The sequence below is a fragment of the Oncorhynchus gorbuscha genome, linkage group LG06 (assembly GCF_021184085.1).
Source record: "Oncorhynchus gorbuscha isolate QuinsamMale2020 ecotype Even-year linkage group LG06, OgorEven_v1.0, whole genome shotgun sequence".
NCBI classification, from domain to species: domain Eukaryota; kingdom Metazoa; phylum Chordata; class Actinopteri; order Salmoniformes; family Salmonidae; genus Oncorhynchus; species Oncorhynchus gorbuscha.
This window is the reverse complement of record NC_060178.1, coordinates 40,155,899-40,182,440: the sequence shown is the minus strand read 5'-3', so window position 1 is coordinate 40,182,440 and position 26,542 is coordinate 40,155,899. Positions and strand designations below refer to the sequence as shown.

At 44.1% G+C, this 26,542-nt stretch overlaps 1 protein-coding gene across 2 annotated transcripts in view; it reads right to left on the bottom strand.

Annotated features, from left to right (window-relative positions):
* Positions 1-477: 477 nt before the first annotated feature.
* LOC124037951 (sarcoplasmic/endoplasmic reticulum calcium ATPase 1-like) overlaps positions 478-26,542 on the bottom strand; it is a 35,717-nt gene continuing 9,652 nt past the window's right edge. For both annotated transcript variants that reach the window (XM_046353250.1, XM_046353249.1), the window contains 19 exons: positions 26,410-26,490; positions 25,783-25,868; positions 25,372-25,527; positions 24,852-24,993; positions 24,410-24,576; positions 17,963-18,051; positions 17,695-17,797; positions 17,404-17,535; positions 17,100-17,225; positions 16,711-16,929; positions 16,279-16,390; positions 15,728-15,951; positions 15,307-15,527; positions 14,819-15,021; positions 12,224-12,309; positions 5,636-5,769; positions 4,782-4,899; positions 3,993-4,110; positions 478-816 (listed from right to left, as the gene is read on the bottom strand). In XM_046353250.1, coding sequence (XP_046209206.1) covers positions 779-816; positions 3,993-4,110; positions 4,782-4,899; positions 5,636-5,769; positions 12,224-12,309; positions 14,819-15,021; positions 15,307-15,527; positions 15,728-15,951; positions 16,279-16,390; positions 16,711-16,929; positions 17,100-17,225; positions 17,404-17,535; positions 17,695-17,797; positions 17,963-18,051; positions 24,410-24,576; positions 24,852-24,993; positions 25,372-25,527; positions 25,783-25,868; positions 26,410-26,490 — 2,555 coding nt within the window. In that variant the 3' untranslated portion in view covers positions 478-778. The remainder of the gene's footprint in view (positions 817-3,992; positions 4,111-4,781; positions 4,900-5,635; positions 5,770-12,223; positions 12,310-14,818; positions 15,022-15,306; positions 15,528-15,727; positions 15,952-16,278; positions 16,391-16,710; positions 16,930-17,099; positions 17,226-17,403; positions 17,536-17,694; positions 17,798-17,962; positions 18,052-24,409; positions 24,577-24,851; positions 24,994-25,371; positions 25,528-25,782; positions 25,869-26,409; positions 26,491-26,542) is intronic.

The window sequence follows — 26,542 nt, the reverse complement described above, 5'->3', positions numbered from 1 at the left end:
AAGAAGATCCTCTGTGTTACCTGGCAGGATGCAGTACACCACACGGAGGTACTGAAATGGGCTGGCAGTGGTAGCATGCAGTCCACCTTAAACAATCACCAACTAAGATGGCTTGGTCATGTCATCTGCGTCCTAGAGGGCCGACATCTGCCGAAAGTGCTCAACGGCCACATGAAGGCCAACGCTCTGCTGGTGGCCAGAAGAAACGGATGCAGGAACGAATGAAAACCACTCTGAAGTGGTGCAAGATCAATCCATCCAGTATAGAAGACCTAGCCACCTGAGGCATGCTCACAGGGCTATTCCTGCCCCCTTCAACCAAGCCTTCACATGCGCTGTCTGCAGCTGTAAATCCATGGTTGATCTCCACAGACACCAAAGGACTCATAAGTGAAGGCGAAGATGCTTCTCATCAACCATAAGCAAGTATGAGATACTGGGAATCAAACCAATAACAATTAATCAGCCACTCTTGTATTCTCTTTTAATACAGCTTTTATTTTTTAAGAATAGTCAGAATAATTTGAATATATTGTTCATAACACTTTCTTATATTAACTTAATTTCAATACATACACAAAGAAATATATATTTTTATTTTATTTTACATTTTTAGTTTTTTAAAAGTTTTTTAATTTTCTGGTGGCTTTTGTTTCATTCTTTGATCTTGTTGGACTTTTTTCTCTCACTTCTAGTGAAGGTCTGCGCTCTGGTTTTCTGGGAAGTGCTTCCACCCTTCCTCTTATTCTTTTCTCTCCTTTATACTCCTGATGTTCTTTTAGTCCCACTTCTTGCTTACTAGATTGTCATCAGCAACTGCAAGGGAAAGAGAAGGGTATTGGAAACCGGATAAGGTAGGACTAGACTTAAGTCCCTAATTGAGCACTAGCCCCTAGGGATCAATTTGGAGGATAAGTATAAGCAATATGGGGAACATTTCAACCCAGCCTAAAATTCCCATATTAGAAATACAGTTCTTTTAGATTTACATGAAGTACTATCGATTGATGTGGAGTTGGGCATTCATCTATTATTCTGGCCATTTAGTTACATTTGAGTTCTGCTCAATTGACGTTATACAACACTTGTCTACTCAACAGCAAATATTGGTGGTTTGTGTAGCTCAGTTGGTACAGAATTTTTGTCAGTTAAGAACAAATTCTTATTTTCAATGACGGCCTAGGAACAGTGGGTTAACTTGCATGGCGCTTCCAATGCCAGGATTGTGGGTTCAATTCTCAGGGGCCACCCACTTAAAATGTATGCACGTATAACCAAGTTTTGGATAAAAGCGTCTGCTAAATGATACCAAAAGTATTACTATGTTCATAAAATAAACCTGACTTTTCCATACAACTTTAACTAAAGTGTTGACTTTAGTTAAATGTTAATGTTGGAAAATTGTAATATTACAAAGTTAAAACTGCAAAGGCTAACCTTGTCCTACCACTACCTACATGTACAAATTACCTCAAGTAACCTGTACTCCCGCACACTGACTCAGTACCGATACCCCCTGTATATAGCCTCGTTATGTTATTGTTTTTATTCTTTTTGACTTTAGTTGGTCAATATTTTCTTAACCAACAGTAAAGTTCAAGACGAGTTAAGGGCTTGTAAGTAAGCATTTCACTGTAAGGTCTAAACTTGTTGTATTTTGGAGCATGTAACCATTTGATTTGTCCCCAAGCTAGATCTTGCTGGTGGAAGAGTCTACAAAGGCAATTACTACCTAAATGTGACACAGCCATAAAATTAGACAAACTTTTATGAAGCAATATGGGGATACATAGAAACCTGTAGGAAGACACTCACACAGACTTTAGTGAATACATATGAGTGGATATTATGTATTATCAGTGTAAATTTAGTGTTGACACCATCTGGATACAACACCATTGAATCATAAACAAAGTGAAAACGGGATGGGGGGTAGCAAGGCAGTGGCAGGTATAGGAAAAGTGGGGGAGAGGGCAATGAAGGCACCCGATGGGAAGAGAAATCATATTAACTTATTAAAGGTTTTGCCATTTAAATAGGTAATATTTAGAATGGATGATAGTCTTAGTAAGCCATTGAAGCAGGTATGAAAGTCTGGATCAATGTTCACTCTAAGCTGTTTGCGTGCACAGACACGCACCACCTCCAGGACTCCCATGCAGATGGTTGGTCAGGGATGCAAGAGATTGAATTTAACTTGAGTTCACTCTGTGTAGATCAATGTTTCTCTGATTTAATCAACATTATATCAGCCACTTTTCAGTGCAACAAAACAGATCTAAGATTGAGTCTGATTTTGTTGTAGTTTGAGCCATAGCTAGCCTAGGCAGCCAATAGTGGGCTCTAGATCTTTTCTTCAACTACAGCACAGTGGTGGAAAAAGTACTCTATTTGTCCTACTTCAGTCAAAGTAAAGATACCTCCATAGAAAATGACTCATGTGAAAGTCACCCAGTAAAATCCTACTTGAGTAAATGTTTAAAAAAAAGGTTTTATATATACTTAAGAATAAAGTATACATTTCAAATTCCTTAAGCAAACCAGATGGCAATTTGAAGAAAGAAAATGGTGCCAGGGAAACGCTCCAACCCTCAGACATAATTTACAAACGAAGCATGTATTTAGTGAGTCTGCCAGATCAGAGGCAGTAGGGATGACAATGCGTTATATTAATATGTCTGTGCATTAGACCATTTTTCTGTCCAGCTAAGCATTCAAAATGTAACGAGCACAATTTGGGTGTCCGGGAAAATGTATGGAGTAAAAAGTACATTTTCTTTAGAAATGTAGTGAAGTAAAACTATGAAGTTGTCAAAAATATGAAGTGAAGTACAGAAACAAAAACTACGTAAGTACTTTACACCACTGCTACAGTACACACTTTTCTAAAAAGAAATTCAGACAGCCCGCCATTAAAACTGGTTAAGAAGGAAAATGATGCTTAGGTAGCATGAATGGAGGATGCTTCATGTACGAGCCGGCCCACATTTGACATGAATGTTTTACCTGCTGGGCACATCAATCCTAAAAAAAATGGTACAGCTCAAACGCCCACTATCGGCTGTCTAGGCTAAGCCAAAGCGCATCGAAGTATACTTATATTGACGGGTAGTGCACGAGTGGTCTTTCAATCACCAGCCAGTGGAGCCGCTTTTCAGAGCTGTGCGTGTGCACGGTTGTTGATATTCGTTGCTAGTTAGCGAGTTATTAGCCCAGTTATATGTAAGTATTGGTGTCACAAAGGCTCATGACCACAACCAGGTTTTCCTTCTCCTCTGGCCATGCACCTCCCTGGCTAATTACCACACCTGTTCCCAGTGAACTAATTGACATTCCTGCACTTTTTAAGCTGCAGTTTTCCTCCTAGCTTTCAGTTGTGCTGGTGATTCAATCCGGTGGCCATCTTGCCTTTTGTTCTTTCTTTGTTGTGCGTGACTGACAAGAAAAAAACATAATTCCATAACCTCCAAACAACCTAGTGTGCTCTGTGTATGCAATAAAAATCAAGTATTGGATTCCTGGCCATCTCCTCACTCCTCTAACATACTACCGTTATTGCACATCGGTCCGGAACAGTCCTAAACCTAATTTACAGTCCACCCCAGCCCTAACGCCTTTTCTTCAATTGGTCAGCGATGGGGTGTTACTGCTTCCTACAAGAGCATAATGTAAAAACGTTTTTAAAAGACTGCTTTGAACACCCCATATAGGCTACTGTAGGCTATATCATAGAAATCAGAATTGTGAAAATGTTATGGGATTTTGCATTATTGGTTTTGTTGATAAGCCACTCTGATAGGTTTACATTATGCTCAAATAGCCACAATATCCTATTGGCTACTGTCTAAAACTGTAAAGTTACACATTTCTTCCAACATTCCAGTTTCCACTAGCAATACCTGAAATTTGCTCAGTGCCAAAAATAATTAGAGGAAATATTTCTGTGGATATTACAGGATATTATTACAAGGAATGTTATTGTGTGTCCTTACCCTCCAGGTAATTGCGGGCCACAAACTTGAGGACCTCGTCAATGAGGATGACGGGGATCGAGAGCTTGAGCACCACCATCCATTTTTCCACGTTCAAGTGGGTCAATTTAAAGATCATCTGCAGCGGAGAGGACAGGCACATTTCAGACACATATCACGTACTACTACTTAGTTATCACATACTCTTACAGCTAGATTCAATCTGATCGGGCTATGCACCTTTTTAAAAGTAATGGTTCCTCGCTTGCGTAGACCACTCACTGTAAACCGTGCATATGTCGGCTCAATCTGAAATTACCTTTAAATGTAAATCGCACTATAACGGTCCAGATTGAATCTAGGCCTTACTCAATTGTCAAATACTCTAACCCAAGTATCACTCTTACTTAGGGCTCTATTCAATCTGTCTCGCTGAAGCGTTACAGATTACGCGATAGAAATGTTAAGGTCATTTCCGATTGAGCCAAGATATGCAGCGTTTACCGTGAATGCAGTCTCAGCTAACGCAGGGACATTGCTTTTTACATTTCAATCACGCTCTAACGCTACATTTCCGCAATACGAATGAAATAGCCCTTCGAATGAAATAGCCCTTCGTGTCAGGGAACACAGTCAGGGGGACTGTATAAAAATGTTTGGCTGAGAGAGAATCAGACAGAAGGAGATTGAGAGAGTAAGACAAAAAGGAGGCAGAGAGAGTTGGATCTGGGATCAAAACGAGTGGTCCTTGGAGCCGGACAGGACAAGTATGTGAGGTGAGGGTTGTGGTGCGAGGTAAGGCAGACTCACGGGCATGGGGTCCACGTAAATGATCACAAAGTGGAGTGACATGGAGAGGGACATGGCTCCAACCAGCCACAGGTTGCTCCAGGGGGGCATGCGCAGCAGGGACTGGTTCTCAGACAAACTGGGGGGTGGTACAGAGGGGTTACGTAATGCACGCTGGCTAAACACTGTGTGTGCTGAGATGTTTGAATCCTTTTTTAAATGTACATTTGATTTGTGGATCCAAATAAAGTATTTAAAATGTGTGTGTTGATGCAGGTGTGTGTTGATGCAGGTATGTGTTGATGCAGGTGTGTGTTGATGCAGGTATGTGTTGATGCAGGTGTGTGCCAAGAGGTGTGCAGAAGTGTGTGATCTGACATTACATGGTAAGGGATGGCGGATAATGTTTGTTCTGCAGGTTTATTCTAAAATGACTCTTCCAATTTCTTTGGGGTTAGACTACACTTTCAATGTTATAGCTACTTCTGGGATTAGGCTTTCATATCATACTCTTGATACGCTGTGTTTTAGAAACACACTGTTATAGAAGTGCTATAATTTATAAACATAAACAAGTTTTTTATGTAACTTTACTGTTCTACCTCTAAATTGATATACTGTGTATCAAGAATTACAGTGCTAACAAACTACCAATGTGGCAAGTTTTGAGGACACAGATTAAACCTACTCCTGTCCGGCATTACAAAGCATGCCAAGTGGATCATCTCCATTGAAAGTGCTTTTTTGTTGTCAAGGAAACTTAATCTGGGATACGGGCCCTTAATGTTATGCATAATTGAATCTTGCATTTCTAACATGAATCTTCAAACATTCCTTTATATTGAACCAGGCAGGAGCCAAAGTTGCAGTCTGACCTGTTGAGGGCATTGCACATCTCGATGGTGACTAACACAGACAGGGCCATGGTCATAGGGGGAGCGGCCTCAAACACCTCGCAGTGGACGCCGACAAAGTCCTCGTTTTCCTCGTGGCACTGCATGAAGTGGGACTGAAGAGAAAAATCAAGAGAATTAGGATGGAACCATTTACTGGATTATCACAGAATCATTCACTACATTTTTTGCTCAGTAAGAAGTTTAAATTTAGATCCTATGTAGCCCCTACCCATAACATTAAATATCCCCAAAATTGATGATGATCATGATGAAGGTCTTTGACTATTGGTGTATTTTAAATGAGGATCTCTTGATGATGATTGTGGTTTTCGACCAATGACAGCTATTGTCATTCTTTTAACGCAACGTAACGTAATCAACACTGCTAGCTAGCCAGCTAGCCCCCGAATAGCAGCACTGTAGAAACTATTACACTCAACGGAACGACTTGATTAGTGTAGTGTCAACAACGCAGCCACTGCCAGCTAGCCTACAAAGTCAACAACGCAGCCACTGCCAGCTAGCCTACTTCAGCTGTACTGTATCATTTGAATCATTTTAGTCAATAAGATTCTTGCTACGTAAGTTTAACTTTCTGAACATTCGAGACGTGTAGTCCACTTGTCATTCCAATCTCCTTGCATTAGCGTAGCCTCTTCTGTAGCCTGTCAACTATGTGTCTGTCTATCCCTGTTCTCTCTTCTCTGCACAGACCATACAAACGCTCCACACCGCGTGGCCGCTGCCACCCTAATCTGGTGGTCCCAGCGCGCACGACCCACGTGGAGTTCCAGGTCTCCGGTAGCCTCTGGAACTGCCGATCTGCGGCCAACAAGGCAGAGTTCATCTCAGCCTATGCCTCCCTCCAGTCCCTCGACTTCTTGGCACTGACAGAAACATGGATCACCACAGATAACACTGCTACTCCTACTGCTCTCTCTTCGTCCGCCCACGTGTTCTCGCACACCCCGAGAGCTTCTGGTCAGCGGGGTGGTGGCATCGGGATCCTTATCTCTCCCAAGTGGTCATTCTCTCTTTCTCCCCTTACCCATCTGTCTATCGCCTCCTTTGAATTTCATGCTGTCACAGTTACCAGCCCTTTCAAGCTTAACATCCTTATCATTTATCGCCCTCCAGGTCCCCTCGGAGAGTTCATCAATGAGCTTGATGCCTTGATAAGCTCCTTTCCTGAGGACGGCTCACCTCTCACAGTTCTGGGCGACTTTAACCTCCCCACGTCTACCTTTGACTCATTCCTCTCTGCCTCCTTCTTTCCACTCCTCTCCTCTTTTGACCTCACCCTCTCACCTTCCCCCCTACTCACAAGGCAGGCAATACGCTCGACCTCATCTTTACTAGATGCTGTTTTTCCACTAACCTCATTGCAACTCCCCTCCAAGTCTCCGACCACTACCTTGTATCCTTTTCCCTCGCTCTCATCCAACACTTCCCACACTGCCCCTACTCGGATGGTATCGCGCCGTCCCAACCTTCGCTCTCTCTCCCCCGCTACTCTCTCCTCTTCCATCCTATCATCTCTTCCCTCTGCTCAAACCTTCTCCAACCTATCTCCTGATTCTGCCTCCTCAACCCTCCTCTCCTCCCTTTCTGCATCATTTGACTCTCTATGTCCCCTATCTTCCAGGCCGGCTCGGTCCTCCCCTCCCGCTCCGTGGCTTGACGACTCATTGCGAGCTCACAGAACAGGGCTCCGGGCAGCCGAGCGGAAATGGAGGAAAACTCGCCTCCCTGCGGTCCTGGCATCCTTTCACTCCCTCCTCTCTACATTTTCCTCCTCTGTCTCTGCTGCTAAAGCCACTTTCTACCACTCTAAATTCCAAGCATCTGCCTCTAACCCTAGGAAGCTCTTTGCCACCTTCTCCTCCATCCTGAATCCGCCCTCCCCCTCCCCCCCCCTCCCTCTCTGCAGATGACTTCGTCAACCATTTTGAAAAGAAGGTCGACGACATCCGATCCTCGTTTGCTAAGTCAAACGACACCGCTGGTTCTGCTCACACTGCCCTACCCTGTGCTCTGACCTCTTTCTCCCCTCTCTCTCCAGATGAAATCTCGCGTCTTGTGACGGCCGGCCGCCCAACAACCTGCCCACTCGACCCTGTCCCCTCCTCTCTTCTCCAGACCATTTCCGGAGACCTTCTCCCTTACCTCACCTCGCTCATCAACTTATCCCTGACCGCTGGCTACGTCCCTTCCGTCTTCAAGAGAGCGAGAGTTGCACCCCTTCTGAAAAAACCTACACTCGATCCCTCCGCTGTCAACAACTACAGACCAGTATCCCTTCTTTCTTTTCTCTCCAAAACTCTTGAACGTGCCGTCCTTGGTCAGCTCTCCCACTATCTCTCTCAGAATGACCTTCTTGATCCAAATCAGTCAGGTTTCAAGACTAGTCATTCAACTGAGACTGCTCTTCTCTGTATCACGGAGGCGCTCCGCACCGCTAAAGCTAACTCTCTCTCCTCTGCTCTCATCCTTCTAGACCTATCGGCTGCCTTCGATACTGTGAACCATCAGATCCTCCTCTCCACCCTCTCCGAGTTGGGCATCTCCGGCGCGGCCCACGCTTGGATTGCGTCCTACCTGACAGGTCGCTCCTACCAGGTGGCGTGGCGAGAATCTGTCTCCTCACCACGCGCTCTCACCACTGGTGTCCCCCAGGGCTCTGTTCTAGGCCCTCTCCTATTCTCGCTATACACCAAGTCACTTGGCTCTGTCATAACCTCACATGGTCTCTCCTATCATTGCTATGCAGACGACACACAATTAATCTTCTCCTTTCCCCCTTCTGATGACCAGGTGGCGAATCGCATCTCTGCATGTCTGGCAGACATATCAGTGTGGATGACGGATTAGCACCTCAAGCTGAACTTCGGCAAGACGGAGCTGCTCTTCCTCCCGGGGAAGGACTGCCCGTTCCATGATCTCGCCATCACGGTTGACAACTCCATTGTGTCCTCCTCCCAGAGCGCTAAGAACCTTGGCGTGATTCTGGACAACACCCTGTCGTTCTCAACTAACATCAAGGCGGTGGCCCGTTCCTGTAGGTTCATGCTCTACAACATCCGCAGAGTATGACCCTGCCTCACACAGGAAGCGGCGCAGGTCCTAATCCAGGCACTTGTCATCTCCCGTCTGGATTACTGCAACTCGCTGTTGGCTGGGCTCCCTGCCTGTGCCATTAAACCCCTACAACTCATCCAGAACGCCGCAGCCCGTCTAGTGTTCAACCTTCCCAAGTTCTCTCACGTCACCCCGCTCCTCCGCTCTCTCCACTGGCTTCCAGTTGAAGCTCGCATCCGCTACAAGACCATGGTGCTTGCCTACGGAGCTGTGAGGGGAACGGCACCTCAGTACCTCCAGGCTCTGATCAGGCCCTACACCCAAATAAGGGCACTGCGTTCATCCACCTCTGGTCTGCTCGCCTCCCTACCACTGAGGAAGTACAGTTCCCGCTCAGCCCAGTCAAAACTGTTCGCTGCTCTGGCTCCCCAATGGTGGAACAAACTCCCTCACGACGCCAGGACAGCGGAGTCAATCACCACCTTCCGGAGACACCTGAAACCCCACCTCTTTAAGGAATACCTAGGATAGGATAAAGTAATCCTTCTCACCCCCCCTCCCCCCTTAAAATATTTAGATGCACTATTGTAAAGTGGCTGTTCCACTGGATGTCATAAGGTGAATGCACCAATTTGTAAGTCGCTCTGGATAAGAGCGTCTGCTAAATGACTTAAATGTAAATGTAAATGACTCAACATATATGAATTTGGAACCGCAGTGGCACTGTTGCACTTTTGTACGGTTTATTTCATTATCTGGGATGGCGTTTCATGTCTGTTTTTGTCTGGTGAAGCTAAAGACAAATTTCTACATTTTATGGACAAAGTTTTTCTAATTCTAAAAAGCAATAGTTTATTATGTGATACAGGTGTGTTGGTGCTGGGCTGGGACAAAAAGTGGAAACCAATCCCTGTTCTACAGAGTGGTTATATCCCAAATGTGACTATTTCCAATAGTGCACTACTTTTAACCAGGGCCCTATATAGGGAATAGGGTGGGACGCAACCTCTGTTCTACACACCAGACTCCACATTTTTGCTCAATAACTAATTGAAATGTAAGTCCTAGGTAGCCCCTACCCCCAGGATTGTATAGGGGAAAAATACATGAATTCAGAGCGACATAGAGAGCCAGACTAGGGTTCCGATTTGGGATTGGGATTGACTGCTTCATTTTTATTTTATTTAAACTTTATTGAACTAGGCAAGTCAGTGAAGAGCACATTCTTAATTACAATGACAGCCTGGCAAAAGGCCTCCTGTGGGGATGGGTCCCTGGGATTTAAAAAAATACGATATAAATATTAGACAAAACACATCACAACAAGAGAGACAACACAACAATACATAAAGTGAGGCCTAAGACAACAATATTGGTGGCAAATCTGATGGCCGAATGGTAAAGAACATCTAGCCGCTCGAGAGCAACATGACCTACCGATCTATAAATGATGTCTCCGTAATCTAGCATGGGTAGGATGGTCATCTGAATCAGGGTTAGTTTGGCAGCTGGGGTGAAAGAGGAGTAATTACGATAGAGGAAACCAAGTCTAGATTTAACTTTGACCTGCAGCTTTGATATGTGCAGAGAGAAGGACAGTACACCGTCTAGCTATGCTCCCAAGTAATTGTATGAGGTGACTACCTCAAGCTCTAAACCCTTAGAGGTTGTAATAACACCTGCGGGAGGAGAGACATTCTTCTTATCAAACCACATAACCTTGTTCTGAACACCTCCAAAACAAAGGTCAAGGGTAGAGAAAGCTTGTTGGACACTAAGAAAGCTTTGTTGAAGAGCATTCAACACAACATCCAGGGAGGGGCCAGCTGAGTACAAGATTGTATCATCTGCATATAAATGGATGAGAGAGCTTTCTACTGCCTGAGCTATGTTGTTGATGTAAATTGAGAAGAGCGTGAGGCCTAGGATTGAGCCTCTGGGTACTCCGTTGGTGACAGGCAGTGGCTGAGACAGCAGATTTTCTGACTTTATACACTGGACTCTTTGAGAGAGGTAGTTAGCAAACCAGGCCAAAGAGCCCTCAGAGACACCAATACTCCTTAGCCGGGCCCACAAGAATGGAATGGTCTACAGTATCAAAAGCTTTGACCAAGTCAATAGAAATAGCAGCACAATATTGCTTAGAATCAAGGGCAATGGTGACATAATTGAAGACCTTTAAGGTTGCAGTGACACATCCATAACCTGAGCGGAAACCAGATTGTATACCCAAGAAAACTATCGACATCAAGAAAGCCAGTCAGTTGATTATTGACAAGTTTTTCCAACACGTTTGATAAACAGGGCAAATAGAAAGAGGCCTATAACAGTTAGGATCAGCTTGATCTCCCCCTTTAAATAAAGGATGAACCGTGGCTGCCTTCCAAGCAATAGGAACCTCCCCAGAAAGGAGAGACAGGCTTGGCGATGGTAGGGACAGCAGAAAGGGTCTAAAACATCTGACCCAGGTGTTTTCTGGGGGTCAAGTTGAAGGAGCTCCTTTAGCACCTCAGACTCAGTGACCGCCTGCATGAAGAAACTTTGTAGCGGGGCAGGGGAAAAATAGGGAGAAGCATCTGGGATAGGTGCATTAGAAGGAGTGGGATATGAGGAAATGTTGGATGGGCAAAGAGACATGGCTGAGTCAAATAGGAATCCTGACTTAATGAAGTGGTGATTAATTAAAGAGCTCAGCCATGTGCCTCTTGTCAGTAACAACCACATCATCAGCATTAAGGGACATGAGCAGCTGTGAGGAGGAGGGTTTACTCTCTAGGTCTTTAACTGTTTTCCAGAACTTCTTGGGGTTAGACCCACAGAGAGAGAACTGCTCCTTAAAGTAACTAACTTTGACCTTCCGGGTAGCCTGAGTGCCCTTATTTCTCATTTTCCTGAACGATAGCCAGCCAGCCTGAGTATGTGTGTAACGAGCCTTTCGCCAAATGCAATTCTTGAGGTGGAGTAACTCTGCAAGATCATGGTCGAATATAAAAAAAAGAATGTCTAAATGTCTTCGACAGAGGGGGATCAAGCTGATTCTATACCATTTTACAGAGGCCAGTTCATGAAGGAAGGCTTGCTCATAATTTTTTTTTAGCAAGCGTCTATGACAAATCAGGATAGGTCGTTGCACTGAGAAGCAATTATGAACACAGGCTGTAAAACAATGATCATCACTAAGGTCATTACAGAAAACACAAGACCGATACTGTACCTATCAGGATTATTTGTGAGGATAACATCGAGGACAGTAGTCTTTTCTGAGTGTTTGGAGTCATACCTTGTGGGATTGGTAATAATCTGAGACAGATTTAGGGAGTCCCATTGCTTTAGGACTTGGTCAGATTTGGTCAGGACTTGCTTAAGGGGGTGCTCCTCCTATAGACACCAATGTGATAGCAGTCTGCTTAGTTCATTGACTTCCATTGAAATAAAAATGAGGGAGTGGGAGGTCTTGCTTCCTCTTCCGTATCTAATGCTACTACTCACCAACTGGTAGAAAGACACACCAGGGCCGTCCTCACTGTAGAGGAACCACCAGGCGGCAGCAGCAACAGTTGCAACACCAACGTAGCCTGGAACACACACCACAGGAAGTCAGGTAACATTGATCTAAATTGTAATTTGTCCAATAGATTTGATTACCTTTTCCTGTTGAAGTATCGAGATGAGATGATTGCATACTTTGTTGTTGTTTGCTTGTGTAGAATTTCATTACTTTTAATTAAATGTGTATTTTTTATCTACCGTGTTCCTTTATCTCTAGGATGTACAGAAATGGTGTAACATTAATTTGATTATTGCTTTGGCTGCAGTTTGTGTCCCACCACCATGCCAATAAAGCACTGCTCCATTTAAATGTGGTGTGGTAGATGGGGGCAGGGTGTCTAGGCTGTACACCAGTGGAGGCTCCTCAGAGGAGGAAGGGGTATTTTTTGTTGTTGTGAAACAAAATAAATTATAATTTTTAGATTAAACTTTTCTAAATATATTCACGGCACCAAATAATTGATTAAAGGTCTACAGTAATCTCAACAGCACTCTGTAGGGTAGCACCATGGTGTAGCTGGAGGACAGCTAGTTTCCGTTCTCCTCTGACATGTTGTCCATCCAAATAAAGGACCAGAGAATTAATCAAGTACTGAAAGCATTGATTAAACACATTGCTTTGCAATGAAGGTCTACAATAGCCTCAACAGCACTCTTTAGGGTAGCACCATGGTATAGCCGGAGGACAGCTACTTTCCGTCCTCCTCTGGCTACATTGACATCAATTCAAAACCTAGGAGGCTCATTGTTCTCACCCCCTTCCATAGACTTACTTACACAGTAATTATAACAACTTCTGGAGAATGTCCTCCAACCTATCAGAGCTCTTGCAGCATGAACTGACATGTTGTCCACCCAATCAAAGCATCAGAGAATGAATGTAGTACTGAAAGCATAAGATACAGCTAAGCTAGCTATATGTGACCCGATTCAAGACAATAGGCATATGTCGCAAGTCACGACTTCACAGGAGAGCTGTTTGAACGTTAAAAAAAATATTTGTTTTATCAAAATGCGTTTTCTTTTTGGCAGAAATACCTTCACGAACATGTGAACTTTCATGTGCCTTAATATCAAACTTGTATGCCATCTGTAAATATGAATAAAATTGTTAAATTACTAGCCTAGTTGGTTTAGCCACAGAAAAAGAGAGCAACCTTCCCGCTAGCCATGATTTGCTGAGATAATGAGTGGGCTGGACATGCCGAGAGATGAGTTTCGATTGGTCTGCCATATGGCACGCTTCTGTCCACTGGAGCCGGTCAGTATGTCTAGGTACTCGTGTGAAACGCGGCTTTTTTTAAATATATTGCGTCGTAAAACTACATAAATCTTATGTCAAGTTAAAGTGTACTGTTAGCTAGTTAACTTTAGCTGTAACTGTTGAACTAATGATACACCCTAGATCAGCTAGATGTCGGCAAGAGTGTGCAAGGCGGTATTGAATGTGCGACTGTCTGTCACCTTGATTACTCACATTTTTCTCTCAACCTGTGCACATACGTTGTAAACGTTCATTCATAGGTTAGGTTGTAGCAACCTAATGATGGGTAAAGAGAAAATGTAGTATAATGTAGTAGCCTAAACCTAGCAATGTTACATTGAACTGGGTGAATGGAATATGAATGACAGTCATCCAATGTGCTGTAATAAAAATAAGGCCATGCTCATTAAAACATAATCGTCCTCCCTCATGTTAAATGGCACCCACCGCCATTGCTGTACGCCCATTGTTGGGCAAAGCAGCAGTCCGTGAGGGTTGAGGCTCTAAGTGTTTGACATTGGGTCAGGGTTGCAGTTAGATTTACGACTGAGCCAGGGATAGTTCAGGGTTGGAGTGTCGGACATAGCTTCATGAGGTACATGATAGTGAGCATATGTTGAACCTGGAACATGGCTCTGTTCCAATATCCACGCTAGCATTCTACATAACCCCTGTTCATACCTACTGCTAACAGGTCCCATGTGGCTCAGTTGGCTTTGCATGGAGCTTGCAATGCCAAGGTTGTGGGTTTGATTCCCACAGGGCACAATTATGAAAAAGGTATGTGCTTTACTGTAAGTTGCTCTGGATAAGAGTGTCTGCTAAATGACAACAAAAAATGTAATATAAAAAATGTGTTCTTTGAGCTGACCTTGATTGTTTATACTTGGAAGATCTGATTTACAATTAGATCGCAATGAGTCTTTTAATTGTCTACACCTGTCTAAAAATGTGGGCACAATTAGAATGTGAACAAAGGATGGGCTTTAGACACAATATCCACCTTAGCATACTACTGAGAAACACCATCCACACTAGCAAACTACTTAGAATGAGGCAGTGTATTGGTCATGCATTCACCATGATATTCTAGTGACCCCAATCAATAGTTGTTGAAAGAAAAGGAGAGTAGGAGGAAAGCAGAATGGCCAGTGCATTTGTAATTGTATCGTTTTGTTTTGTATTTGGTGTTTTTGACGTGTTCCTGACTTCACAGAATACATTTCCATGAAAATGGACAATAAAAGTGTTGGTATGGTATCGTAACGTACCTCCAATGGCGAGGTATCTGAAGAACAGCCATCCAGAGATGAGGGGCTCCTTGGGGGAACGGGGCAGCTTGCCCATGATGTCCAGGTCAGGGGGGTTGAAGCCCAGGGCAGTGGCAGGGAGACCATCAGTCACCAGGTTGACCCACAGCAGCTGGACAGGGATCAGAGCCTCCGGCAGACCCAGGGCAGCGGTCAGGAAGATACTGAGAGAGATGGAGGGATGGATGATGAGCGAGGAAAAGAAAGAAAGAAAAAAGAAGAGTCATTTGTGACTAGCACTGTGTGTGGCCGTCATATTGATGTTCTTGCTCACAGTGGTGTCTTGGTCACTCATGTATTGGCAGTCAAGTGGTTATGCTGCTACTACAGTGAATCTCTGTCTTCCAATAAATCCCTCTGGATTAGCGGTCAACCACGGTTATGTCTCAGTTGTAATGTGGTCACTTCACCCCACCTCCATACCCACACCCCCCACCCCGGACACTCACCAGACGACCTCACCAACGTTGGAGGAGATGAGGTAACGGATGAACTGCTTCATGTTGTTGTAAATGGCTCTGCCCTCCTCGACGGCTGCCACGATGGAAGAGAAGTTGTCGTCGGCCAGGACCATCTCAGAGGCAGACTTGGCAACGGCAGTGCCAGAGCCCATGGCGATGCCGATCTCGGCCTTCTTCAGGGCGGGGGCATCGTTCACCCCATCTCCGGTCTGGTGGAGGGGGTGGAAGAGAGAGAGAAGGAAGGAAGAAAAGAGAAGGTAGAGAAGGAAGATGACTGTTAGTGTTGTGTTCTGGATGATATGAATCGTATTACTGCAAATGTTCCGTTTTTTTGTCATTTGGATGGTTGTACAATAAAGCTTTTGAGTTTTCAATAGATGTCTCCTCTGTTCCTGTTTCCTCCCCTCACCATGGCGGTGATCTCATCGAAGCCTTGCAGGAACTCAACGATCTTGGACTTGTGAGAGGGCTCAACGCGGGCATAGCAACAGGCCTTGCGGACTGCTTTTTTTTGCTCGTGGAGGGGCAGGTCGTCAAACTCACGGCCAGTGAAGGCTCGGCCGGTAGTGTCCTCATCCTCGGTGAAGATGCCAATACGACGGCAGATAGCCACGGCTGTTCCCTTGTTGTCACCTGGGAGGGAGGATAATGAATTGTAAGATATTGTTTCTAAATTTATTTCAGAATGAACTATAATGGAGGAAAGACAACCAACAGAGAAGAGGTAGATGGATGGAATCAGTGGGAATGATAAAGGCATGGAGACAGAGAGAAAAAGTGAGTTAGGGTTGCAAAAATTGGGTAACTTTCCCAAAATCCCAGGTTTTCCAGAATTCCTGGTTGGAGGATACCGGATTTCCTGTTTATTCTGTCTTTATTCCGGGAACTTCCAACCGGGTTTTCTAGGAAACCAGGGAACTTTAGGAAAAGCAGCAGATTTTTACTGTCCAGTATACTGACCAGTGATCATGATGACACGGATGCCAGCAGCCCTGCACAGCTCAATAGCTCCAATGACCTCCTTACGAGGGGGGTCCAGCATGCCCACGCAGCCCACGAAGGTAAGGTCAGTCTGAGGAACACAGGTGAAGGTTGAGACATGCGTCCTCTGAAACTTCTTAACACTCTGCACACTTAACCCGGAAGTCAGCTGCACCAATGTGTCAGAGGAAACACCCGTTCAACGCCACAAGGAGTCCCTAGAGCGCGATGACCCAAAGAAAGACCCCGGCCAATCCCCCCCGCCTCAGCACCGCGATCCATTGCCTTAGACCGCTGAGCAACTCAGGAACCCCTTTATTTACCTAGTAATTAATACAGTAAGTACTTAAATTCCTCTTCCCCCTCCCTCTCCCTGAAGCGCTCCCGCCCTTCTCTCCTCTCCTTTCTCACCTCGTAGTCGCCGAACTTGGTGGCGTCTTCGAGGTTCATTTCTTCCATGCGAAGGGGTGTGTCGCGGGTGGCCAGTGCCAGGCAACGCAGGGTGTCACGGCCGGTACCCCACTCCTTGATCACAGCCATGATCTTGTTCTTGACAGGCTCGGACAAGGGCACACGTGTGGTACCAACGCGCACATATGCACACCTCTCAATAACACCCTCGGGAGCGCCCTAGGGAGAGAGAGATAGAGGGAGAGAGATAACAGTCAGGGCCCAAGGAGCATTTTGGAACTTTATCAACAATCACTGCAAAATTGCTAATAGAGATTACTGATATGACAACGTCACTGGGGCGTTTACTCTGAGCATTTCCATAGAGACGGTTGCCGGTATTCTATCACCTTGACGAACATCTTGTTGCCGACAGCGGCCTTAGAGGACTTGGCTGGGGAGCAGAACACTGACATGGACTTCCTGTCTCTGGAGAACTCCAGGGTGAACTCCTTCTTCATCAGCTGCTTGATCACCTGGGAGAGAGACGGAGAGGACATGGGTCGGCTGGAGAGGGAGGAATGAGAGGGATGGAATGGGGGAGTAGGTTGGAGAGGGGAGCCAGAAGGAAAAGAGGGAGGTGAGAGAGGGTGGACTGGAGTGAGGGAGGAAATGAGGGATAGAGGAAAGGTGGAGGGAGGGAGGAAGACTTACAGAGCAACAGGCGTTGGCTCTGTCGGGCTTGGACAGGCCGCGCACTTCAGTGTTGAACACATTCATCTTCTCAACCAGGCAGCACAGAGCGGTCTCAGTGGCCTCGCCCACCTTCTCATAGATTCCCTTAGACTGCAGGAGAGAGGGGAAAGACACTATCAGATCTGGGCTAGACTAATACACATATCAGATACATAAAATAACAGCTACACATATATATATATATACAGATACTGAGTGCTGACACACGCATGCACACACACGCACGCACGCAAACTCACAAACACTTACATCGTTGTAGTCCATAGAGGAGTCATTGCACAGAGCACAGATGGTGGACAGCTCCACCAAGCCATCATACTGGCCACACTTCACTAACGCACCGTTCTTAGTACTGAGAGAGAGATGGCGAAGACAGTAAGTCAGGTGTGTGTGTGTGTGTGTGTGTGTGTGTGTGTGTGTGTGTGTGTGTGTGTGTGTGTGTGTGTGTGTGTGTGTGTGTGTGTGTGTGTGTGTGTGTGTGTGTGTGTGTGTGTGTGTGTTTCCAGGCTATACTCACACTTCTCCCTCGGGAGTGTACTTGGAACCGGAGATGTCAAAAGAACCCAGAGAAACGCTGTCTCCGTCCACTTTGTCAATAATGAACATCTGGAACCACATCACAAAGATAACACACACACACACACTACTTAACTATGCATTTAAAAAAGCCAACTGAACCAATTTCTTAATCACCGTTATTTTGTGAGTTGGGTGGACTTTGGAAGGACAATAAATTGATCTAATGTATGTGTGAGTACATATTTAAAAGGCAACAATGTATGTTGGGTCCGCTACGGTATATGCCCAAATGTTGAGCATATTCACAATCATATTGCAGTTGGCTGCCTTACAATTGAACTTTGAATCAACAAACTCTGCTCGAGGTGAGCTGAATTTGAACAAGCTTGATGAGCAAAATTACAAAATGTATGTTTGCTCAAAACCACTGAAAAGCAGAGCCATCATTATCTTGTTTCCCAGCACGCTTTATAGCAGTTTGAGTTTTCAATACCTGTATTTTTGCATTCATACCCCTTGACTTATTCCACGTTTTGTTGTAACAGCCTGAATTCAAAATGGATTTATTTTCTAATCCATCTACACAGAATACCCCCATAATGACAAAGTGAAAACATGTTTTTAGACATTTTTGTTTTTGTCAATTTCGCACTAGCATTTTCCAGCCCTAACTCCAGGTTCTGCAATTTACCTGTCTAACATCAGCTCTCTAGCTTTGTAGGGAGGGGTGGCAATATTTGAAATGTGTCCTTAAAAACACATGCAAAAGTGACAATTTCATGCAGTGCTAATGGAAAGTTTTAAGACTCATAAAAAGCAGGTCTTAGCAGTAATGCAGTTAATACTTACATGGATTTTGAGAGAGAAAGTGCAGCCTATCCAGCCGTGATGCACAGTGAGTACCCATGGAAGAGAGATGTGATTTAATGCTGCTAAATCTAGTATTTAGAAACATAAACTATTGGTTTTCCCCCCAATCAGTTTACTTTGATTAAGAACCAAGCATAGCCTATCCTTCCCTTAATCAAGGCTGGTTTAGCACCATTACATAGGTGTATATTTTTTAGCCTGGCCCTCATGCTTTTTCATTTGGTATTCAAAATTCCCATACCTGCATACTTCATTTGTTTGAGTAGGCTTTCCATCTCCATTTTCAAAGAGCGCCCCTCACCCAATTAACGTTACCAAAGACACCCGCGCTCCTCCAAACTATTCCAACCTCCTATAATGCCATATCAATGCTGTATTTTTTTCAGAATCTCCCTAGGACATAGGCAACAATACAATTGACTGGAGTCTAGTTTGTATATAAATGTGAATGTTATGCATAAAGACATTTAGGCTTGCCCTGTGCACACATGCTAACGAATGAGATAAGTGATTTATGATATCAAGCTTCTGACCCAATCCTTATTAGAAATGTTGTTGTTGGTGTTGCAAGATTATGTTATAAATACTGCTATTGCATCAAATGGTTATTTAATGCAACAGAATAAGGGGTTCATAGAACACTCTTATCTGTGTGTATTTTACTGAGAATGGGCCTCTGGGAGATTTAATGCTGACAGAATATTTACAATGTCTTTGGGTGATAAAACTAACAAGACTACATTCCACAGCATGAGTTGGTGTTTCTGTACTCAGGTGCCAGGGTGTCAGGATTTGGCCAGGGTTGTTCCGGTTTTTGGTCACTAGATGCCCCCATTGTGCCTTTTGACCTTTTCTTTTCCCTTGATCCCCATTATTATTTGCACCTGTGCCTCGTTTCCCCTGATTGTATTTAAACCCTTTGTTTTACTCAGTTCTTTGCTCTGTGTTTGTATGTTAGCACCCAGCCCTAGTACTCTGTGAACTCTTGTTGATCCCGGTGGACTCTCTTGTGGAATTCTGTTTTTTGTTCTTGTTTGTTTGTTTTTGAGTATCTTTTGAGGCTTTGTTGTGCTATACCTTCCACCTTGTGGATTTACCTTTTTGTCTTGGAGGATTACCTTCGTTCTTGTGGAATTCCTTTTGAGGTTGTGGAGTTACATGTTTTCCTGAAGAACTTCACTTTTTACTTCATTAAATACACCATCTCAAGTACTGCTGTGTCTGCCTCATCTTCTGGGTTCTGCTGACTATTCGTGGCTCAGTTGGTTTAGTGACTGTTTCTCACTCCGGAGACCCGGGTTCGTAACCGGGTCCTGACACAGGGTGGAGATGGCTCCAGTATGGAGTTGGGGGCCAGACCCTAGTTTCTACACAATGAGAGCAGTCTTTACAGCAGATACTGTTTGCTGTGAATTATTAGTGTCTTTCATATGAATCTTAACCTTGTGACCCATTCCATACATCTGTTGTTTGTCATGAACATCCAGGAGGATGGACTATGCTATAAAATGCTGTGGCTCAAATCCGCTCATTGGGCTCTCAACGAATCACTGCTCCGTTACTGCAGTAATTAAATCATAAAGTTAACTTGTTTTAAAGAAATTAAAAGTCTCTCCTTTTGATTAGAATAATTCCTCGACATTGGTTTAAAAAAACAGATTGTTTTTCAATAAATTTGATTGAAAACCAAACGTAGAAATATTCACATCCAATATTTCAAACTTAGAAATATTCACATCCATGGGTTTATGGTGATTAAGTAAGCTGCTACATGGTTCAAATGCAATGCAATTTTCATCTGCTATTTCTGTAGTGCAGATATTATCTGTAAGATGGTTCCATAATGTTTATAAAACATTACATTTTCCAGTAGTATAATGTTGTGGACAATTCCCCTTTCTCTTTATATTGGATCTTTAAAAACCCTTCATAGTCTAAGATGCCTTGTCTGTATTATATGCCCACGGGGAGCAATTATGGTTCCTGTATCTGTATTTAGACAGAGCCTATTTAAATGTCATTTCGTTTTTTTATTTTTTATTTTTTTATTTCACCTTTATTTAACCAAGTAGGCTAGTTGAGAACAAGTTCTCATTTGCAACTGCGACCTGGCCAAGATAAAGCATAGCAGTGTGAACAGACAACACAGAGTTACACATGGAGTAAACAATTAACAAGTCAATAACACAGTAGAAAAAAAAGGGGAGTCTATATACATTGTGTGCAAAAGGCATGAGGAGGTAGGCGAATAATTACAATTTTGCAGATTAACACTGGAGTGATAAATGATCAGATGGTCATGTACAGGTAGAGATATTGGTGTGCAAAAGAGCAGAAAAGTAAATAAATAAAAACAGTATGGGGAAGAGGTAGGTAAAGTTGGGTGGGCTATTTACTGATAGCCTATGTACAGCTGCAGCGATCAGTTAGCTGCTCAGATAGCAGATGTTTGAAGTTGGTGAGGGAGATAAGTCTCCAACTTCAGCGATTTTTGCAATGCGTTCCAGTCACAGGCAGCAGAGAACTGGAACGAAAGGTGGCCAAATGAGGTGTTGACTTTAGGGATGATCAGTGAGATGCATCTGCTGGAGTGCGTGCTACGGATGGGTGTTGCCATCGTGACCAGTGAACTGAGATAAGGCGGAGCTTTACCTAGCATGGACTTGTAGATGACCTGGAGCCAGTGGGTCTGGCAACGAATATGTAGCGAGGGCCAGCCAACTAGAGTATACAAGTCGCAGTGATGGGTGGTATAAGGTGCTTTAGTGACAAAACGGATGGCACTGTGATAAACTGCATCCAGTTTGCTGAGTAGAGTGTTGGAAGCAATTTTGTAGATGACATCGCCGAAGTCGAGGATCGGTAGGATAGTCAGTTTTACTAGGGTAAGTTTGGCGGCGTGAGTGAAGGAGGCTTTGTTGCGGAATAGAAAGCCGACTCTTGATTTGATTTTCGATTGGAGATGTTTGATATGAGTCTGGAAGGAGAGTTTACAGTCTATCCAGACACCTAGGTACTTATAGATGTCCACATATTCAAGGTCGGAACCATCCAGGGTGGTGATGCTGGTCAGGCGTGCGGGTGCAGGCAGCGAACGGTTGAAAAGCATGTATTTGGTTTTACTAGCGTTTAAGAGCAGTTGGAGGCCACGGAAGGAGTGCTGTATGGCATTGAAGCTCGTTTGGAGGTTAGATAGCACAGTGTCCAAGGACGGGCCGGAAGTATATAGAATGGTGTCATCTGCGTAGAGGTGGATCAGGGAATTGCCCGCAGCAAGAGCAACATCATTGATATACACAGAGAAAAGAGTCGGACCGAGGATTGAACCCTGTGGCACCCCCATAGAGACTGCCAGAGGACAGGACAGCATGCCCTCCGATTTGACACACTGAACTCTGTCTGCAAAGTAATTGGTGAACCAGGCAAGGCAGTCATCCGAAAAACCGAAGCTACTGAGTCTGCCGATAAGAATATGGTGATTGACAGAGTCGAAAGCCTTGGCAAGGTCGATGAAGACGGCTGCACAGTACTGTCTTTTATCGATGGCGGTTATGATATCTTTTAGTACCTTGAGCGTGGCTAAGGTGAACCCGTGACCGGCTCGGAAACCAGATTGCACAGCGGAGAAGGTACGGTGGGATTCAAGATGGTCAGTGACCTGTTTGTTGACTTGGCTTTCGAAGACCTTAGATAGGCAGGGCAGGATTTGATTACAATTATACACAGTCTTTTTAGGCCTTATCAATAGCCTAGTGAATGTAATCTTGCTTATTGACTACGTTTGGCATGTCCAGACTGCAATTTACAGTAGGCCTTGGAGCCCCTATATCAGTGCAAATGCTCTAGCCTATTTAACAATGTATTTCCATTCTGAAGCAATGCAATGCTTATATAAACAGGTCGACTGCAAACATGTTCAACGTATGTTGCAAATATGGGGCAGGCTACTTAACGAACTAGGCTATAAGGGAGTAACATTCAAATTGGAGTTGATAACAACGCAATACACAAAAGACTGTAAACACACTACTTGAAGCAACCACCTATTTAGCCATGGAGCATGTTCTGATTGGCCAGTGAGGGGCAAGCCTCGACACACCCACAACTGGTTTATTTATCAAAACCCAGCCCTTTCGCACCACCACCAGCAACTGTGCCTATAATTGTTGTGGTGAAAATAGCAAAAATATTTCTGACATAACCCCTGAACCTATAGTGCTTACCGCCAGTGCTTACATTTACCGCTGCAGTAGGTTTGTTGAAATAGAGCCCAAAATCTCAATTCAAGGTATTTTAAATTCAGGCTGTAACAACAAAATGTGGGAAAAAACCAAGGGGTATAAATACTTTCTTAAGGCACGGATTAGTTGATTACAAATAAATAATGTACACCGAGTGTACAAAACATTAGAAACACCTTCCTAACATTCACCAAATTTTGCCCACAGAACAGCCTCAGTTAATCGGGGCATGGACTTCAAGTTGTCGAAAGCGTTCAACAGGGATGCTGGCCCATGTTGACTCCATTGCTTCCCACAGTTGTGTCAAGTTGGCTGTTGCGCGTGAAAAAAACAGCAGCTTTGCAGTTCTAGACTCAAACCGGTGCGCCTGGCACCTACTACCATACCCCGTTCAAAGGCACTTCAATCTTTTGTCTTGCCCATTCACCCTCTGAATGGTGCACGTACACAATCCATGTCTCAATTGTCTTAAAAATCCTTATTTAAACTGTCTCATCCCCTTCGTCGACACTGGTTAAAGTGGATTTAGCAGGTGACATCAATAAGGGATCTTAGCTTTCATACTGGATTCACCTGGTCAGTGTTCCTAATATTTTGTACACTCAGTGTACATTTTCAGAAACGAATGTAATGTGTTTAGTAGTTGGACGTTTTGCACCCATTATTGAGCTGTCTGTTCCAGTGTATATGATTTAGGCAGTCTCAATAATCAATCTTCCTTACCTCAGCAGTTATTCTCAATGCAGGTTGCGGGTGAATAAAAGTTACAATTGCTGGATATCCTCGCTCTGGATTCCAATAGGAATTAAACATCACTTTGCAAACCAGCATTGAGGTTTATATCAACGTACAATTGTAAGAGAATCAGCTGCAATAGGATTGTGAGTGTTCTGCAATAGGATTGTAGTTAAATAAAGGTTAAATAAATAAATAATACAAATATATAATAATAATGGCATTCAGGTGATTCAACGTACAATTGTACGGCACGCAGCTGCAATAGGATTGTGATAGGACTCCTATTGCGGCTAGTAGCCTTACAATTGTATTTTGAATCCACACCTTTTTTACAGTGTGATGGATCACTGGTGCGTTTGGGTTTGTGTGTGTGTGTGTGTGTGTGTGTGTGTGTGTGTGTGTGTGTGTGTGTGTGTGTGTGTGTGTGTGTGTGTGTGTGTGTGTGTGTGTGTGTGTGTGTGTATGTTTGAACGCACAGCGCACGTGTGCACGTGTGTGTTTGTGCGACGTCTGTGTGTGTGTGTGTGTGTTTGAACGCACAGCGCACGTGTGCATGTTTGTGTTTGTTCGACGTGTGTGTGTGTGTGTTTACCCACCTTGGTGACACACATCTGGTTGGTGGTGAGGGTGCCGGTCTTGTCGGAGCAGATGACCGAGGTGCAGCCCAGGGTCTCCACAGAGGGCAGGGAGCGGACGATGGCGTTCTTCTTGGCCATACGGCGGGTACCCAGAGCCAGGCAAGTGGTGATCACAGCGGGCAGACCTGGGGGGAGAGAGAGGGGGGAGAAGGGGGACAGATGGTAGAGAGAGAGAAGGGGAAAGAGTGTTATTAGTTAGGCAGTGAACCATGTTCATGTTCTTGTGATGAGAAACCTTGCTTGAGACCTGAAGATTTGCATTAGTTCTGCTACATAGGCTTTAGCTCAGCAGGTTAACACAGTCTCAAGGGTGATTGGTTGATTGACTTTTGTCCACTTTATTTTGACCCATCTAGACTTTTTAGATTAGATTAGTGCTAATCCAGTATCAGTTGCTTACCCTCAGGAATGGCAGCCACAGCCAGGGCCACAGCGATCTTGAAGTAGTAGACGGCCCCGCGGATCCAGGAGCCTCCATGAACGGGGTCGTTGAAGTGGCCAATGTTGATCATCCACACGGCAACACAGATCAGGGAGATGACCTGTTATGGAATAGACAACAAAAGGTTGTCAGATAAAGCCTGGTTTAAAATATATATATATATATTACACTATTGGTTTCCTTACATTGTAAGTCTATGGACAAGGTATGACTTGGTTGGATTTCCCTGACACTGTTTCTACATTTTACCATTTGTGGCTCAAATCCCACTGTCACTTTGTAATTTGGGTGAAATATCCCTTTAAGTTGTATCAAATCAAAACGGGCAAAAATGGTCTACTTGACCATTTTAAGGCAACGGGGAAACTAATCTTGTCAAGTTGCAACAACTAAGGTAGTGTAGTAGTAGTAGTAATAGTAGTAGTAGTAGTAGTAGTAGTAGCAGTAGTAGTAGTGTAGTAGTAGCTGTCTGTCTCACCTTGGAGAGCTGCTCTCCGAACTCGTCCAGTTTGGCCTGCAGGGGGGTCTTCTCCTGCTCTGTCGCAGCCATTTGGTCGCGGATCTTCCCGATCTCTGTAGAGACACCAGTCGCCACGGCTATGCCAATAGCCTTGCCTGAAGCGATGTTGGTGCCCTTGAGGGATGGACAGAGGGAGGGAGGGAGAGAGGGAGCGAGGGAAAGGGAGGGAGAGAGAGTGGGGAGAAGGAGATAGAGGGGAAAAGAGGGAGTGGTCAATTAATTGCTGTAAGGGTGGAGGAGATGGAGAGTGGAAGAGACTCATATAGAGAAGGGCAGGAGTGTGGAAAACAACAGTTAGATTGACAGAGATTCTGAGATGGAGGAATAGAAAAATAGATAGATGGATAAATATATAGGAGAGTTCCTCACAGAGAAAAGCATGTTCTTCTTGTCCTGGTTGACAGCTCTCATGTCTGGGACGGCATCGGTGTGCTTAATCACACTGACAGACTCACCTGAGCGAGGAGAGAGACAGAGCAGATAGAGTGATTTTTACAACAAAATAGTTTTACATGTATTTATATTAGGGCTGTCAAATGATTAAAAACACTTAATAAAGTTAACTCTGGATTTTATTGCAAATTCCGAATGTAATTTAAGATTTGTCTTGATTTTGTCTGAAATAATGGTTAGTCAAATAGATGTATTTTATTTTGGCCAAATTGAGAAAGCACACTTTATTTAACCTCAATGTCAACTTGTTTTTACATGGCATTGTAGATTTCAGATGTATAGATTATGTATTTTGGATGTTTTCAGTGTTTTCAGATTCAACGCTTTTAGACAATGCGATTAATCGAGAGAGAGAGAGAGAGAGAGAGAGAGAGAGAGAGAGAGAGAGAGAGAGAGAGAGAGAGAGAGAGAGAGAGAGAGAGAGAGAGAGAGAGAAAAAAGTACACTGAAATTACAAAAACTTGATTAACTCTGACAGACCTAATTTATTTCCATTGTAGTCTTGTAAAAAGGTTTAAGATAGAGTTGATCATAATCACTCACCGGTGAGGATGGACTGGTCAACACGCAGAGTAGTAGAGTTTATTTTGACGAGTCTGATGTCAGCGGGGACTTTGTCACCAACTGGGGGAAGAAAAAAAGAAAAAAACACTGTGAGAATGGCGCCGGAGGGGAT